The sequence below is a fragment of the Electrophorus electricus genome, chromosome 19, assembly GCF_041902795.1.
Source record: "Electrophorus electricus isolate QZ-2024a chromosome 19, ASM4190279v1, whole genome shotgun sequence".
In the NCBI taxonomy this organism is placed as follows: Eukaryota; Metazoa; Chordata; class Actinopteri; order Gymnotiformes; family Gymnotidae; genus Electrophorus; species Electrophorus electricus.
The window spans coordinates 15,827,501-15,844,990 of record NC_137515.1 but is presented as its reverse complement, the minus strand read 5'-3'; the positions used below and the strand labels follow the sequence as shown (position 1 = coordinate 15,844,990).

Below are 17,490 nucleotides of genomic sequence, written 5' to 3'. Positions count from 1 at the left end.
TTACAGTTATTATCCCATTGGATCTGTGCAATGTTACTAGCTCTTTTTTTCCTGTATGAAACAGCCCTGCACACCCTAAACAGGTCCATATTCTCAGTCCACGCTCATAGCCCGTCAGATGTTAATGACCTACACTAGAATGAGGCAATTAGTCAAACTAGCCTTTTTACTCAAAAGAGAGGTCAGGTCTGAAAAGGTCATTTCAGTCTTTAAGGTTTAAAATGCTCTGGTTTATTTTGGTTGCACGGGATCCCTTACTTGCAAAAAAAAAGTGCCTATTTCCTATGAATGGTGTAATTTTACACCATATGTGAGCACCATACTTGATTTAAAGATGCAATAACAATCATCGATGTAGCAGAAGTTTAAGCTTTTCCTTTAAAGAAACAAAAAGCAGGCGAGTGTGCAGGCACGGGTAATTTTAGGAAGGAAATACATTCCATGGGCTCCACGCTCGCAACAGGCTCTATTGGCTCTCTCATAAGCATGGTAGTGTGTCCACATCAAACAGCAGAGGGCGCCACTGCACCAGAGATCAGATCAGAGACGCTCAAGGCACACGGACAGCATTACACCTTGACAGCTGACACCTGATCCTCCTCAGGTATGACAGCATTGCTGGACGCTGCAGGCGAGACAGCCCGTAAATAGCCTTCAATACACTATCTTAATGGTCTCACATTGCATTAGAGGAGGAAGAGGCACCGTCTCATCCAATACAATCTTATTTCAGTTGTACAGTATTATGTGATGTCTGCCTTGTTGGCAATTCTGAGTTCGGAAAAGCAAAGTGGATTGGGTCATGTGAGAATGTATCACAGTGCAAATCTGCTTTAGATCTTTATGAACTTTCATAGGTTTTGGTACACGTATGTGGTTTGTACAGCACGAACGTGCAACTTGATCTCCTCCCTACCTCACTGGTCCTATACTATGGTTACGTTATGAGACTGCGGTGAACCCGCAGGACAGAACTTTGCATACCATTTCAAGTGCTGTGGGCTATACTTTATATATATATATATATATATATATATATATATATATATATATATATATATATATATATATATATATATATATACACACTCATCTTGACTTTTTATTCTTCTATGGAAACATACTATTGTTACTATTTCTATTTATTTTTGTTTTCTTAATGGTCATAGTTTACGTAGTCCATAAACTACGGTTTCATTGCACGGAGTCCATCGGCAATGATTTCAACCTCCAGTTTCCACCTAATCCACCAACATCTAGTGCTACTGGCGTGGAAACGACACCCTCCCCGCGCAACCCCCCCCCCCCCCGCGTGCTCCGGGACGGCTCGAGCAACGAGCGCGCGCATGCACGGGCTGGCCGCGCGTGACTCCTCCTTTACTTCCTCGAAGTCTGCGGCGTCCCCACAAACTCTCTGTGGATGCCCGCCGCGCGCGAGACGTGCGCGAGCGTGGTCATCCGCGGGCTGCGCGTCGGAGTGCGCCAAGTATGTAACGGTAAAAATAGCTTTTATTTCCTCCGTTTCGTTAGACGCGCGTCCCGCTGAATTCGCCGAGCAGAGATGGCCGGCTTGAGAAGGCACAGGTCGTGGCACGAGGACTTCGCGCGAAACTTTTTCAAGCTGTTTTCGAGAAGTAAATCGCTGGAGCAGGAGAAGACGGATATAGAGCCTGAGAACGGGTAGGCTGCGATCTTAAGTTGTTACCAGCGTCAGCGTCCACTTAAACCCTTGTGCGACGCATTTACCACCTTTATCCGCGTAATGCAACACAACAACGTGCGCACACCGAACGCTGCTTTGCTGGGGTTTTGTGTGGACTGTCCCACACCACAACTTCTTACTGCAAAGTCTTATTCCTGTTACCTTCTGCTGCTACTCCTGCGTCGTTTTAAGGCTTCGTGTCGAAGGCGGTGCCAGCCAACACCTGTCACCTCTGAGGGGTGATTGAGTGATATGTGGCTAGAACATACATCCCGATCACGTACAATCGGTATATAAGGTGACACTTTAAAACCATTCGTAAAACCAATCGGGAGTGTCTTGTTTGTGGCAGGTAGCGGGATAGTCGGGGAAAGTACTCCTTATATCCTGAGTAACTCAATAGTGAGGTTTACAATTGGAGGATGGGTCAGCTTTGTCCCTGCCTGTGCTTCAATCTTTCAGTGTCCCTCCAATCTATTCCCTGAAAAATAGGAATTTGAGACTCCCTGAACAGCTTGAAGGTCTGCTGACCTTTAAAATGTTGCAAAATCTAAAACAGACACCTGCTTTATTGGTGGTATGTACTGTTGTTGGTGTTGCGCAGGAGTTTTTCTCCACCGCAATACCCGAGAATCGTCATATCACGTTTAGCAGTGAGCCACTTATTTTATCAGAGGCAGATTCTCAGGGGTTGCCGCTGTTGCCTGAATAGATAGAGGATGCGTGTGGTGTGTAGCATCTGGCTAATCCTCTGATTCTCACAGCTCCTCCCATTTTGCATCAACAGCGAGGAGCATGAGGACGACAATGCTTACGGGGAGCTCGGGAAGGATGAGAGTCTGGTCACAGCTGAGCCTAAGCTGCCTACGGCCCCAGGATCCCAGGTGCGGTAGACTCCAGGTCATGGCTGCCCACCCTCCTCACGACAGGCCCTCGCTGGGAAGACGAAGAGCTCAGCCCAAGTTTGTTTTGCAGAGGGTTTGCGGCATGTGTTGTTACATTTGCAGGAGACAGATTTCATAAGAGAAAGCCCTGGAGCTGTTTAGAAGCCGCGAGTGAGTGAGTGAGTGAGTGTCATATAATTAATTAGTAAGAAATGCGTCACAACATAAAAACCAGCCTTGTATCCATAGCTACTATCTGTACTTACGTAATGCTGAAAAAAATGAATCTCTCTGCATTTCAAACAATGTCACTGTCTGTCAAACCTGCTGAAGTTTGCTTATTTCGCCATCACTTCTGTGTTTGTGTTTGTGTGTGTGTGTGTGTGTGTGTGTGTGTGAGAGAGAATAAGTATGTATTGTTAGGTAGAGATGGATCTGGAGGGAAGTAAATGTTACAATGCCTGAGTAGCTGTTTTGTAGCAGAACCATGTATGGAGCCCTTAGAGAGCCTATTGAGAATTGCCAGACACACACACACACTTTCTCTCTCTCTCTCTCTCTCTCTCTCTCTCTCTCTCTCTCTCTCTAACTTCTCACACAACTTCATCTGCAAGCCTGACACACAGCTCTGTTTATGGAGCTCCATATCATCACTCAGGTCTCAGATGTCACGGTTGTCCATCCCTTGCCGATCAATAGTATGCGCACCTACATATGCTGTTTGCTTACACCCCGAGTCCTTTCCAGGAATATACCAGATGCGGCTGCAAACCGCATGTGTTGCAGCCCACTGCGTTTGTACTGTATGTGTAGTTTGTGCAGTGTTTGCCAAAGCACTGCTTCAACTTCTCGTTTACCCCTCCTTGTTCACTTCGGCTTGTTAGATGCTTTTGTACAGGTCACGTTCAGTGCAGGGTCAGTTCCAGCTGGACTTTGGGAACACCCCCTCATGGTAAAGAATGCTCGGCTGAGTGGAGCAGCAGGGCCAGAAATCTTGGCTTGGCTGGCCTGCTCTTCCTCTCAGGGTGCTGCGTTTGTGTCTGGGCTCCAAACAGCCTGACAATGTTGGTCTGAGCTGAGGCAACTCGTAACCTCAGCCTACTTCCCAGCTTCCTTCCACTTTCCCTGCTGAATGGCAGAAGGAGCGAGCGATAGTGTGTGTGTGTGTGTGTGTGTGTGTGTGTGTGGGTGATGGAGGTAGAGCTTGCACAAGGAGTGGAGGGGTGTGGGCTAGGCTGTGTTGTAGCAGTAGAGGCGGGAGGAATTCCTCCTGCAGTTTCGCGGACGGGGGATGACGTGAGCACTGGCAGGAGTGAACTGAGGAAGGCAGCTCCACTCGGCCCTGCTTTTCCCGCCACTCTTCTTAACGCTCTGTCGCTCAGTTCCGTCCTGTGGGCCTCTATGCCTGTTACTGTAAAAATGAGTAATGTTGTGCTGCCACCTTAGATTTACTGGCGGCTTTGAATGGAGGTTAGAGGTTGAAAGGGGGCTCGTTCCAGTCCCTGTAGGAGTTCTATTGTGTGTGTTGGGATAACAGCTGCGTGAGGTGCCCTAAATACGCTAATCTTCAGATCTCATCAGTTCTGAGTCCTTTCACTCCTGTGTGAACTACAGGGAGGCCTGTATAGACTGGCAATGCTTTGAAGTTGTTGTTGTTGTTTTTTTAATTAAATAAACATGAATATCTTTTCTTTCATCTCAAGTGTAATAGCACTGATTCTGGATGTTGTTCTCTTTCATATCATTGTCGATGTCATCATTAACAGGGAACGGATCTTGTATCAGTCCTGTTGTTCTGAGGTACTCTGTAAACCCAGCTCTGTTGGATCTGCAGTGTGGGGCTTGTGAAGGCATGGCCACGTTGCTTGTACGTGATCTATAATAAGCTGATCACTCCATGTGGCTGCCTTAATTACGATGTGGGAGGGAGGAAGCGGTCATACATCAGCACACTCATCATTTTGATGTAAATAAAGCAACTGAGCTTTAATTAGAAACTTTTTGTATATTAGCCCTGTTACTGGTTTATGAAACCAGTTTGTTTATGAAGCGTTTCTCTCACATTTTGTCCCTTTGTACCTTAAGGTACCTTATTATTTCTGTTTGTTACATCCTTAGATTTATTTACGTTACAGAATATAATTGATTCTCTATTTTGGATGCCGATCGAGTCAGTGGACATCCTCCCGATCGATAGCTGTTGTGCTGCCGGCAGTGAAAGAGTTAACATTGCAGTGGGCAGGGCCGATGGGGTTGGGGGAGGGTGTGGGGAGGCAGGAGGAGGCAGGAGGAGGCGCAGCCTGCTGTCTCATTCACATTAGCATTACAGAGACCGTGGAGGCACAGAGAGCGAGGTAGTGCTAGCCATCATCACTCCTCCACGCTACCGACTACAGATCTGCGATCTTACCGGGCTGTATCCGTTCTCTCTCTCTCTCTCTCTCTCTGTGTGCGCGTGTGTGTGTGTGTGTGCGCGTGTGTGTGTGTTAACTGTGTGTAGACACTGGAGCACACGGACCAGGACGGGGCGGTCGAGGGGGACGGCGCACCAGACGGTGAGGGTGTCGCGCGAGGCAATGCGCAGCGTGACCCTGCCCCCATCACGCCTCCTGTCGCGGAGCCCAGCCCGCCAGCACCCCCTGCGGACGGCTTCCTCCGGCGCCTGGGGAGCCTGTTCCTGTTCGCACGGTCTGAGCCTGGGGGAGGCGAGAGGCAGAGTCACCCCAGTGCGGAGGCTCAGGGATCAGGGGGCGCGGAGCACGCCGACCCCGAAGCCCGTCTCGGAGGAGTGAGGGACGTGCAGGGAGGAGAGCGCACGCCATCGCTGAGGCCTCAGGAGCCGTCGCACTCTTCAAAGCGGTGTAACTCTTCGGAGCTGTCTCGCTCTGTTGCTGCTCCAGAGGTTAAAGACACACTGCAACCTGAGGAAGGGATCCAGGACACACAGTGAGTAGCATGACCGTATACATGTCTTGATGTCGGAGGCGTGTATGGGCATGGGCGCGGGCGTGGGCGCGGGCGCGGGCGTGGGCGCGGGCGTGGGTGCGGGCGTGGGCGCGGGTGTGCTGTAGGTGGGCGGGTGGATGTTGATGGAGAAAGCCAAAAATGTAACAGCTGAAGCTAATGAACTAGCTATACTGACAAGTGATTCCCCACAACACCTTGGGCTTGAACTTACGGTTATCTTAAAAATATTCTTTTGATTGCTCCATGAGGGTTCATTGATTCTGGAAATGTCGACTTTTTATATTACAGCAATTATGCATTGCCCAAGCACATGATTGTATGTTTGTATGTACTGTTCATTTATTCTTTTATTTTAACACACTTGTATTTGAATTTAACCTTTTTATTTAATTGAATTATGTTTTTATGAGTTAGAAAATTACTAAACTTAAATTCTGTTAAATTGCTGAAAGCAGCAAGCTATGACTTGGTACTGCAAGATATAATGTTTTTAATACAGCAATAATACAGCTACAAGGCAGAAGGAAAATGAATATGCACTACTCTGGGCTTTGTTAAATGTCAGGTTCATGCAAGAGTGGCCATAGAGTTGTGTCTCCGTCTCCTAAAATTATACCAGAGTGGTAGCTTGGCTTACTTTAAGTGGCTTTTCTTCTGAGCTCGAGCCTGCAGTACTAGAAATGACTGGTTCCAAGATCCAAAACTGAGCTGCCATTGTGTGTCTGAGCATGTGAGATGAACTTCAAAGTGAGCCTGTTGGAGACAAAGGGATAGGGAGGGTACCAGGATGTGTGTGTGTGTGTGTGTGTGTGTGTGTGTGTGTGTGTGTGTGTGTGTGGTCTTTACTGGTGGCGAGGAGTAAATGCATAACAAGGTCATAAGCCACAGCCCCCTGGGTGACTGCACGCTCCCTGAGGCCCGGCACGTGGTGATGATGTCATTCTCCTCAAGACACGCACTCCCCTCTGCACTTTCACATGTGAAGAGACAGAGAGACTGAAATACACGCACGCAGACTCAGACAGAGCGGAAATATACCGAACGGCGGAAAAGTAGTACGGCCGGCTCGCGCTGTTCCGTTCTGCCCTGCAGACGAGAGGAGTGCTAGTGCAGGAGAGAGCAGACGGACAGATCGGGATGACGCGCTTCGATTTGGCGGGAGATGATTACATTCTTGTTCCAGCATGAAACCGCTACCACGTAAACACTAGCACATGCTGCGCACTAAAATGCTTCTCGTTAAAGTGTTATGGGAAGAGTTCTCCTTTACAGACCTAAGCACAGACTAAAAGTAACAATTCAGAAATGGTTTCACTTTCAAATCCATTCAGCTGACCCGTGAATTTTCCATAAGGAAACCTTACAGCTTTTGGGCTCTTTTTGGAACTGAAAAAAAGGTTCAGTTTAACCTCAAAATGAAAATAATTTTGAAAAAAAAAGATTTTTCCAAAATTTCATAGCTATTCAGCCTGAGTTTTACCTTAAGGGGAGCTGTGCGCAGAAGACCTGCTGGCTGTCAGTATTTATCACTTTAAGCTTACAGTAGCTAATGAGCCATGGTGGACTACAAAGATTAAAGTTTAGATACTGCAGGTAAACTTCATAAAGCTGGTATTATCCAGATCGTTAATTCGAGGCTTATTATACCCCTTTTATCCTGATAGTTTACTATTCTTAATTACTACATTATAAATAAGGTATTACAGAATAGCTTATTGAGCTACTCTCCTGCTGGCGCTCTCTCTCTCTCTCTCTCTCTCTCTCTGATATGTGCTGTCTCCTCAGGGTGCATGCTGGATTTAGCACACCCGCCTCCCTCCCTTGCTTGTCTGTAAGCTAGGATGTCAGGGTGTAGACACGTAATGCCATTCTGGACTCGGAGGATGCCGGTGCTGACCCGCACACCTCCTACACTCAGCTCACAGAAGCGAGTGTACGTCGTGTTCAGTTGCATCGTTGCACTGTTGTGTTTGAGACTTGGGAAAAACACCGCAGTCATGTTGGCAAAAAAAGAAAACAAACAGAAGCGTGATGATGTGAGTCACAGGGGCCTACAGGAAGGTGGGCGGCAGCGGAAGAAAGGAGTGATTATACCCAGAATTCCCCTGTGGGAATGGACATGACACAGGAGAGCCCTGGCAATAATGCCAGGATGTTAATAACCACAGAGAAGATCTTCTGTTTGGTCTCGTCACTAAGCTGTGCTTGTGTTTGCGGGCCCAGCCTTGTGGCAATGGTCTCTGGACATGGCGCTGTGTAACAACGTCAGGAAGAACTGTGACTACCTCCATTATTGTGTGTCAAGTGCTGCTCCTTGGCTGTGTTGCCGACTGGCTGAGCAGATGAGCACGGGGGTGATCAGAGTGGTGAAAGCAGCCTCTCCCCCCACCAGTGGGATGTATGAGCTGAGCTGAGCTGAGACTGTGACTGTGATTGTGTATGTACGTAAGCACCTGGCGCTTGTCCGTAAGGACATAGGACTGGGAGAGGAGAGGAGAGGAGAGGAGGGGAGGGGAGGGGAGGGGAGGGGAGAGGGGAGGGGAGAGGAGAGGAGAGGAGAGGAGGGGAGAGGAGAGGAGAGGAGAGGAGAGGAAGAGCGAGGCCTTGGGCTTAAGTGACAATAGAAAAAACGAAAGACATACACAGGTGCTCTCACGCTCTCTCTCTCTCTCTCTCTCTCTCTCTCTCTCTCTCTCTCCAGTCTCTGTAGAACTAGGCCAAACAGAGCAACTATTCATAGCACTGCAATTAACTACAGGAACCTGGCTTACTGTACCTACTGAGAGTGAGGGCCACACATCCCCAGGTAGACAAAGAGGTGCAGGCAGACTGGGAAGTAGGAGTTTGGGCGCCTGACTCATAGAATTGCTGGTGTTATGGGATTGTTGAAAGTGAGCGTCATCGCCGGCAACAAGCAATCTGAGCATGAGGGTTGAAGGGAATGTGATTTGATTACAGGAGCGAGGCTGGGCCGCACGTCTATGCAGCTGTTGAGGACTGTGGTTTTCTAATCGGATTGCTGATATGTTTTGTAGGTGAGCAGTCCAATATGCTTGGACTGTTGTTTTGTTTAGATCAAGCCGGTGTGTGTGTGTGTGTGTGTGTGTGTGTGTGTGTGATGGTCCATCTCCCCTGGTGTGTCCAGAGGTGAGGGCAGGAAGTCTTTCACTGCTGGGGCAGGGGCTGAGGGTGGAGGCCATCTGCAAATACTGACCCTGATAGGTGATTCACACAAGGGCAGGAGAATACTGAAAGGCACTGAACACTAAAGGGTGGCTTTTCCCATCCCCAAGAGAACTATTATTGAGGGATTTGAGGGGAGAGTGAGTCTAGAGTTCATTGGTTTAGACTGGTTTGCGGAGGATGGGCTTAAAGCTCAACCACACCGATGCGCTGCTCTGCATGGTGGGAGTAGGCTGATGAGTGATGGCATGCCTGCTCCTCTCGTGACACACGCACACTGCTCGCGTGGCACGCTGTGTGTTCTGCTTCCGAGTCGATGCGTTCTACACTGCTCAGGTTTTGAGCTGCACTTTTCATTTTGTTTCTTGAGGACGCCAGTCAAGGATACATATGAAGTCTTCCCAAAATGGGTTTTAAGTAGAAGACAGGAAATTGTAATTTACTGGCTTGTAGGTGATGCGTCCACTTTTTCCTGGACTTGTCCTCTTTTGGGGACCTAAAAGATGTGTCCGGACAGGATTTCGAAAATGCCTAAAAGGGATTTTGGCTTTTCATGCTGACATTTGCTTCCTACAGTCGCCCTTAAACAGTGTGTCTGTTTTTGCATCACTTGGCCATTTTTTACAGATCCCGCCTTCTCAACGTTGGTTGATCATGTACATGCCCTACACACAACCATTGGTCAGACAGCTTCTCAGCAAGTGTATTTGTGTGTTTGTGTGTGTGTGTGTGTCTGCTTCATAGACGTGTATGGTCAGGGAGAATACAAGTTTATCTTATATATTTTACATGGTCCACTAAGAAGGCCTTAAAATGTACAAGCACACAGAGCTGATGGAGATGCTCAGGTTTTCTGCTGTGTCCATTTTGTGCGAGTACAGCATGTGTGAGACAAAGTCATTTGACGTAAATCACTCACACCCCACCACCAACCACCCACGCTCAGACCCCACCACCTACACTCAGAGTAAGCGCAATTTTAGGCTTTTAAGTCTAACAAAACAAATTAAAAACGGATCTGACAGGATTATAGATGTGAAATGGCCAAAGTTTATGTAGAAATCTGTATTAGACTAGAGGCCCACATGTGGCTTGTATATCTGCCTTACTTAAACAGCACTTTTGTATCTAAAACAGATGAATCTTCAGGAAAGTATACTGGATACATCTGAAAGGCCTGCCTGAGTGTTAGCACTGGGGTGCTACTGAAAAGTGTCTAGTGAACTAGTGGATTTTAATGTCAAAGGACTTTCATTTATTCTATGAGATAGAATTTTTTTTTTTACTTTATATATTTTGTAAACTGTATTTTATTAGTAAGAAACAGCTAAGTGGAGAATAATAAGACGATCTGGCCATATAGGCTCTGAAGGAAAATGTCCTGTAAGTCTAACCAAGGAATTAGTTAACAGTGGTTTTGTGTTCGCGCCCAGCCCCTACCTCTCCACACGTCTTCCTTTACGAAAACCAAAATATGGTCACACTGTTGGCATGTAGCTCTTGTTACTGAAATGTTGTTTGCTTTCCTGCAGACAAGCGCTGCAGTGACGCCTGTCCTCTCTGACTTCTGGGTTCCAGTGGAGTGGCGTTCCAGGCACTTTGAGTGCCAGCCCGAAGTTACAATATATGCCCATTGGTTAGACGCACCTTTACTGTTCTGCATTCCTCTACAGAGGAGTGTCGGCCTCCCTCTCCCCGAGGAGGAAGGCGGACGTCCATATTTAGGTGAAGCAGACATCTGGGGACCCATGAGCTCCTTTTATGGGTATATTTTGAGCTGTTTAGGTTGCCATGGATATGATGCCACCCCCCACCCCCCAAATTCCTCATGGCCAGACAAATATGTCAGGGAAGCTATTTATTTCCAGGTTGACCTGTTTTATTTTATTTATTTATAATTTGAGTATGGTAACACCTGTTGCTTTCTTTCAAAACGGCCTAATAAAAGTGTTTGGGTAGTGAGATTCAGTGAAGGAGCATGGCATCCCAGGGGGCAGCGGGGTAATGGGGCCACAGCACCACCAGACGTCTCGGCAGCACGCCTCTCAAGCAGGGCAGGCTTCTACGTAGCAGCCAGTTATGAATGTTTTTAATGAAAAAACATGGAAGGTGTCGTCGAACTGCTCTGTGTGGGCGCTTTTACACTGGCAGGCATTAAGAGAGAGCTGAAGTCACTAGATGCACAAAGCGAAACGCACAGGGAACCACACAGAGCGAACCACACACAGTGAGTCCTGCAGCCGGTTTGCTAGAGCAACTCTGCTTACTGTACAATCTAAATTAGCTAACTAAGCTTGAACTGAGAAAAACTCTTAAGAATGCATCAGTGTTGCTCTTGCAGATCTCTAGATATCAACGAAATACGTCTAGTTTAAAACCAGTAAATCATAATAAGAGATAAGACATCCATGTACTCTCACATCCACTGAGTGAAACAGCTGAAACACTGAAACTAGTGTGTCTATCCCTTCTGTGAGAAGTTAGTCTAAATCACTGTTCTGAGTCTCATTATTGCATCTTTCAAATTGAGTTTGTTGATTGTGGGTGTAGCCATCTTTCTCTCTTGTCCACAGACTGCAGGTGGAGGCTGAGACTGAAGAGGATGGAGAAGAGGAAGCGGAGAGCCCGCTAGTGGAGAAGGAGGAGGAGCGGCGCCGGGCTCTCGCCTGCCCTCCGGTGGTGACGCATGGGACGTACCGTGGCCTTAGGGAAGTCAGGAGGATGAGGAGGCAGGAGGTCCACCTTCACTCGCCCATCTCGGAAGGGGAGGAGGGACCACGCGGGTCCGGTGCGGGCTTGCTCTCCAGAGACGAGGAAGAGATGAGCGCCGTCATCTCGCCCACCGGCAGCCATGAAGGGCAGGCCTGCGATGGAGGCTCCTGGCCTTCAGACGTCACGCTCCTTCAGGTCGGCTCCGGGCACGCAAGCCCCGTGCAAGCAGGCTCTTCCCCAGCATGCCCCAATGCTCACAGTCCAGTTGAGGCGGAAGGGACGGGCAACACTGGGGCCGAGTGGCATGCCTTACGCACACAGAACCAAACCAGAACACAGCCTGTGGGTCTAGAACCAGACCTAGCGTCGACCAATGACGATGTCTGCACTGGTGAGAAGGGCCCCGATTGGCCTGCTGTCTGTTTAGATACGAGTGTCGAGACGCAAGGTGGCCAGCCGGTGCCGTCTGGGCGCGAGACTCCTCATCTGGAGGCAGTGTCTCCATGCGAGAGCCATGCACCGTCTCAGTCTTCGGATACTTTGCTGTTTCCTCTGACAGTTGGAGCCCAGAAGACCTACGTGCGCTTGTCAAACACCGACACTGCCGCAAACTTGAACGAGTGCTCGGCAGATGCCAACACTGCTTCCGACGCGCTTGACGGCTTCGTCAGCATGGAGGTCATCTCTGGTTCCCAGCAAGGTGGGCGGGGCCATGAGGAAAGCCACGCCCCCTGTGCATCATCCGGCGCAGAGATTTCAGGCCGTACGGCCCGGTGGCCCGAGTTGGTCCTGGGTGATGGAGCGGCACAGCTGGGACCTCCTGAGGAGCAGCCAGGCTTGGAAGAGGAGATGCTGCACGTGGAGTCCGCGAGGACGGTGGACAACATCCTCAGAAACGCGCTGGCCGCTCTGGAGGCGATTGACGCGTCCGAGCGAGAGCAGGCGGCTCTCTCCAGCGATGAGCTCACCGAGCGTGCCGAGGCTCTCGTCCTTCCAGGAGACGCTGCGGAAGGAGCTGCCAGCCTGCAGAGAGCGCTCCAGGAACGCTTGCACGCTCAGGCGGACGGGAGCTCCCAGCCAGGCCCCTCGGACAAGCTCCTGGGCGGCCAGGCGCGGGCGGACGGTAGCCGCTCCACGCCCTCCTCGGGGTATGAGTCCATCGCCGGCTCAGACACGGACATCCAGAGCAGCGTGGGCGTGAGTGCCGATGTCACCTCTGCCAGTGGGCTGATCGCGCCGGAGCAGGAGGCCAGAGAACGAGCAGGGATTGGCTGTCGCACACATGACAGGGAGCCGTATACAGAGGGCGGTTGTGTCTGTCAAAAAGACGGGCGCGGCTCTCTGCATGGCACTGCTTTGCTGCTTGGAGCAAACCTGGAGGAGGGGGAAGGGACTGTTGGGCCTGAGGCGAACAATGAACTATTGTCCCAATATGCTCTTAACGATAGCAATATTAGTCATAAAATAAACAGAACATCTGTGCAGTCAGCCATATCTGAATCTTTATCTGGAGTACACAGAGAGCAGGTGCAGTGTATTTTAGAGGAGCATGAAGACAGTGTTACCCAGAGAGAGAATGACGCAGGACCTCAATACGCAGCCAAAGACAATCCAGAAAGCAATAAGCATGATCAGGCCTTAGGCTTGGACTCAGGAGCATCTCCGATCATTAGCAAAAATAAGGACTTGAGGCAGTTGGAGAGTATTAGTGAGCGTTTATCTTTAATCAGAGTGGAAAATCATGATTCAAAACAGCCTGACCTTAGATATGAAGTGAGGGATCCCTCTGATGAAGAGGATCAACTCACTCCGCCTGCCAGCCAAAGCCCTGTTGACGGGGAGGGCTTGGAAAAGCCTAAACTGCCATCTCAGGATCTACAGGGACACACGCGGGAGTCGTCGGACCGACACAGCGGAGAGGAGTCGAGCTTTGTGCTGGTTCAGACGTACTTGGCGTCTGTAGTTGAGGATTTACCCGACAGTGAGACCGGGGAGAGGGAGTCTGTCCCTGTCGGTGCGGGACCGATCCGGCTGCTTGGTTCAGACGCCTTGGTCAGCTGCGGCACAGCGAACTCCTTCCTCTGTAGCATCACCCTTGACCAAAGCGAGGCCCGTGAGCCCGAGTCGCTGGCGGGGTTCGGCGTGGAGAGAGCGGGGAGCAGGCCAGCAGCCTTCTCCTCCACTGCCAGAGCTCTCCCGGACCTCCCCGGCGTCTCTGGCCGGCTGCAGGCCGGCGAGCCGCACCACGGCCCGAGTGGCTTCGCCGTCATCAGCGAGGAGGAGGAGACGGACGCGGTGTTTGTGAACGACACGGGGCCCCTGTTGAGCCCAGGCGCCAGGCGTGCCAGAGCTTACCCCTTCTCCCTCTCCCCCATCTACGAGGAGGACAGTGGGCGAGAGGACTGCTCACGGGAGGAGGCGCTGCACGTGCCCCCTGCCACCGGTGAGGAGCAGCGCAGCGCGGAGCAGCAAGCCTCCTCCATCCTGTCTCTGCTGCAGTCCGTGAGCGAGAGGCTGCTCTCGTCTGCCCTCGACGGGCCCGAGGACGTGCAGGACACACCGGAGGAGGCCGAGCGGGACGAGGAGGGGAAGCTGGGAGAGGCAGGGGAGGCCGAGGGGGCGTCCTGGCCCCCGCGCGCACCCAGGCCCCTGTGGGAGCGCTACGGCAACGACTCCGACGCCACAGAGGATGAGTCGGCCCTGCTGCCGCACCGGCTGCTCCCGGGAGCATGTGTGTCTGGAGCAAAAGCTGCCTGTGAGGAGGGAAGACTTCTCAACTCCAACACAGAGCAGGACAGCAGCGGAGCTGAGCATGCGCAAGAACAGGAAACGCATAGTCAAAGTCCTCAGGACAGCGTACTGATGACCGTTGATACACCATTCTATCACTATCTCAAATCGGGCATAGTGCCAGAGCTTGACATTGAGCAACCTCTTCTGTGCCATAGTGAGGGAGGTCTAATGTCCACCACAGTGGTATGTATTTGAATCTTTTTCTTTATTATTCATAAATTTTGTAGAGAATTTCTGATGTTTGATGTATTTCTCGTGCTGTGTGGCCCCACAGAAAGAGATGGGAATTTTCAGGAAAGCCAGTCCACGGCCTACTTTGGTAAGGTTTCTGTTTCTCTCTCTCTCTCTCTCTCTCACTCTCACACACACACACACACACACACACACACACATACACACACACTCACACTCACACTCACACACACACTATCACCAGCAGGCTGAACATTCAGAAGCAAATGATCATGAGGACATGGAGCGTTTGTGATACGTGCCTTCCAGTTTTGTTTGGACAGAAACATCACCCCAAATATTTATGAGGTTAGCTACATCACTATCCTGTCAGTGGAAATCTTTCCTTCCCAGCAGTACGAAATTATGATGAATACGTATCGGATATATATCAGCTTTCAGTACCATACATGAAAGTGGTCCAAATCGGAATTGGAAATATCAGATTCAGTGTGTTTTTTGCTTTACACATTGCAGTCCAAATAAAAAAAATGCATACAAGGAGGAAAGATCGGATTTGGGCATTTTTACCTGCTGAAGCCGAAGTGCATTATGTCCGAGCTCAGTCTCTGGCTCCTCTGTGAAACACCCTAACCTGACTGCAGCTGTTCCGTGCAGTACCAGTAGGTGTCAAGGTCATTTAGAATGACTAATTGACAGGAGTGTGTTCAGGCAAATCTGTCAAAATACAAATTCTTCTAGTATCTACATCTCACCGCCTGTTGTACTGTTCCCAAACTTGAACAGCAGGCTTTTTTTACTAAGACTTTTAGTACCTTTTCAAACGGTGCCTTCATTTACAGCTTTTTGTATGTGAGCTTTATTCAAATGCATGATATGCAGTATACTAATAATATAATGCTGTAAACCTGATACATTTTTATACCCCCCAAACTGAACTTTAATTGTTGAGATGCACTTAAGAACTGAGTTGGGCTGAAGCATGCAGTCTGTGTGCTGAGACTGGGGGTGTGTGTGTGTGTGTGTGTGTGTGTGTGTGTGCGTGTGCGTGTGCGTGTGCGTGTGCGTGTGCGTGTGCGTGTGCGTGTGTGTGTGTGCGTGTGTGCACGTGTCCTTAAAAGATGCGGTGGCTGTCTCAGATCTCAGTAGCTGATGACTGTAAATGATAGTCACTGCAGTGAAGATCTCAAGCTTTATTTTGGTATATTTTATCATCCAAGAAGGATCACTGATGTGAGCAGTTATGACTATTACCATACATTAAACCACTATGACTAACTGGCCGGCTACCTATATTTGCCCTAACACGCCATATTAACACTCTTGTATGTTCATATTTCTGTATACTGCTTTTTAATTTATACAGGGTTCATATTTAATATTTAAAAAGCAAATAGACAGTACCCCTCTGTTTTCTAATGATGTCTGTAATGACACAGTTGCACATCTCCGAGGACCTGACAGACGGTGGGCGCGTGAGGGTAGTGCGTGGCGATGTGGAGGACGCCAACCAAATTCTCTTCCCACACGGAGCCACCATCCGGGCCCTCAGAGGCTGGTAAGGAGCCGTCTCTCGTGGGTATAAGCCCGGGCAACAGAAGGCGGGCCTTTATGCAACAATACCCCACTGGCTGTTGTGTTCTGGAGTAGACTTCACAAAGAGGCGATCATGTACATGGAAATCATTCACTATCCGAATGTGACTGGCTCGACGCCTGTAATTCTGGCTAAACTAACAGCGGCTGGTCGTTTGTACGCTTGGCTACAATGCTGTGACACATCTCTTGTTTCTGTGACACAGGCCTTGTTTCTATGACTACACTTCGTCTACTGCTTGTATTCCAGAGTTTAGCGTAGGTCCGCATTGTTTCGTCCTGCTGGGTCCAACTCGCTCTCACGTCGTCAAATTGATTTGCATTCTCGCGTACGGCCATCGCAGCAACACCTGCTGGTGTGAGCGACCTCGCATTTCATCGCCGTACTCCACTGACTGAAGGCAATGTTTAATTAGTGGAAGTGCCGCCCTGGAGATGCTCCTTCCCCGCTGGACAGCCCCATGCAGCGCTGCTGACAGGGTACCTGTGTGCAGCATCGCTCCATTTTAACCCTCATCATCCTCAGGCTGCTACTGTTCTCACACAGCAGTGCTGGTCCCTCGAGATTTAAGACTCCCTGTGCTGTTTTCCCAGACTCAGGTTAAATCCAGTCCAAGGCTTAAATGGGTTTTTTGCTGGTGAAGCCTTCTTGGTGGTGTAAATTACTCCAGGAATGGGCCTCATATGGACATTGCCATTAACAAGAAGGGGGTTAAGTGATCAGGCTACTCCCCTCCTGAGCCTGTTACCCAGGAAAAAGCAAGCGCCACTCACACACACACACAAACAAACACAGGTGCCTACACATGTACTCACTACTATAGCTCCTGTTCGAGCAGATGGCAGGCATGTGGCTACTGAGTCTCTTTGCTCGTTAGTGCCACCTGTACTACATACAGACTGCTACGAAGGGTCCGCCTGCTTGCAGTCTGTTCTCGAGCATGCAGCGGGCTTTTGTCGAGCCGGCTATGCCAGGAGCGGACACGAGATTGAGCAAGCAAGCACAGGTCAGAGGCTGAGCTTGTTCTGACACTCTGGAGTTGCTTTGAAATTTGATTTCCGGCTAAGACTTCATTCAAGATATTGATCGTGTCTCTGCCCAAGCAGAGAGGGAAAGAGAGAGAGTATTAGATCACGTGCCACTAGTTCTGCTGCTCCAGAGCAGTGAGCCAAGCTTTTGATGGATTATTAATGCACTAAGACAATAACAACCAGTCAGAAACTTCCTTCAAATGGCAGCTCTTTGATCGTCTTGCCCAGAACCACATACTTCTGCACCCACCCCCCCCCCGGCTCTGATTGTGCATCCAGTAACTGCATCAGTCAGGTTTGGTGCCTAAAAGCCCCCTCAGAAAGAGACTGAATGACAGACAGAGAGAGAGAGAGAGAGAGACTGCCTGACTGCCTGATTGACTGCCTGACTGACTTCAAACTATGCGCGACGCAGTAGCCTCGGTGGCTG

General features: G+C 49.7%; 1 protein-coding gene across 5 annotated transcripts in view; it reads left to right on the top strand.

Moving 5' to 3' along the window:
• Window positions 1-1,430: 1,430 nt before the first annotated feature.
• The window catches only part of LOC113581692 (uncharacterized), a 28,265-nt gene continuing 12,205 nt past the window's right edge, over window positions 1,431-17,490 (top strand). For all 5 annotated transcript variants that reach the window (XR_014118569.1, XR_014118570.1, XM_081701879.1 and 2 more), the window contains exons 1-6: window positions 1,431-1,680; window positions 2,490-2,586; window positions 5,087-5,532; window positions 11,310-14,424; window positions 14,516-14,560; window positions 15,873-15,991. Coding sequence is in view for 3 of the 5 variants with exons in the window: in XM_081701879.1 (XP_081558005.1) it covers window positions 1,562-1,680; window positions 2,490-2,586; window positions 5,087-5,532; window positions 11,310-14,424; window positions 14,516-14,560; window positions 15,873-15,991 (3,941 nt within the window). In the remaining 2 variants the exon portion in view is untranslated. The remainder of the gene's footprint in view (window positions 1,681-2,489; window positions 2,587-5,086; window positions 5,533-11,309; window positions 14,425-14,515; window positions 14,561-15,872; window positions 15,992-17,490) is intronic.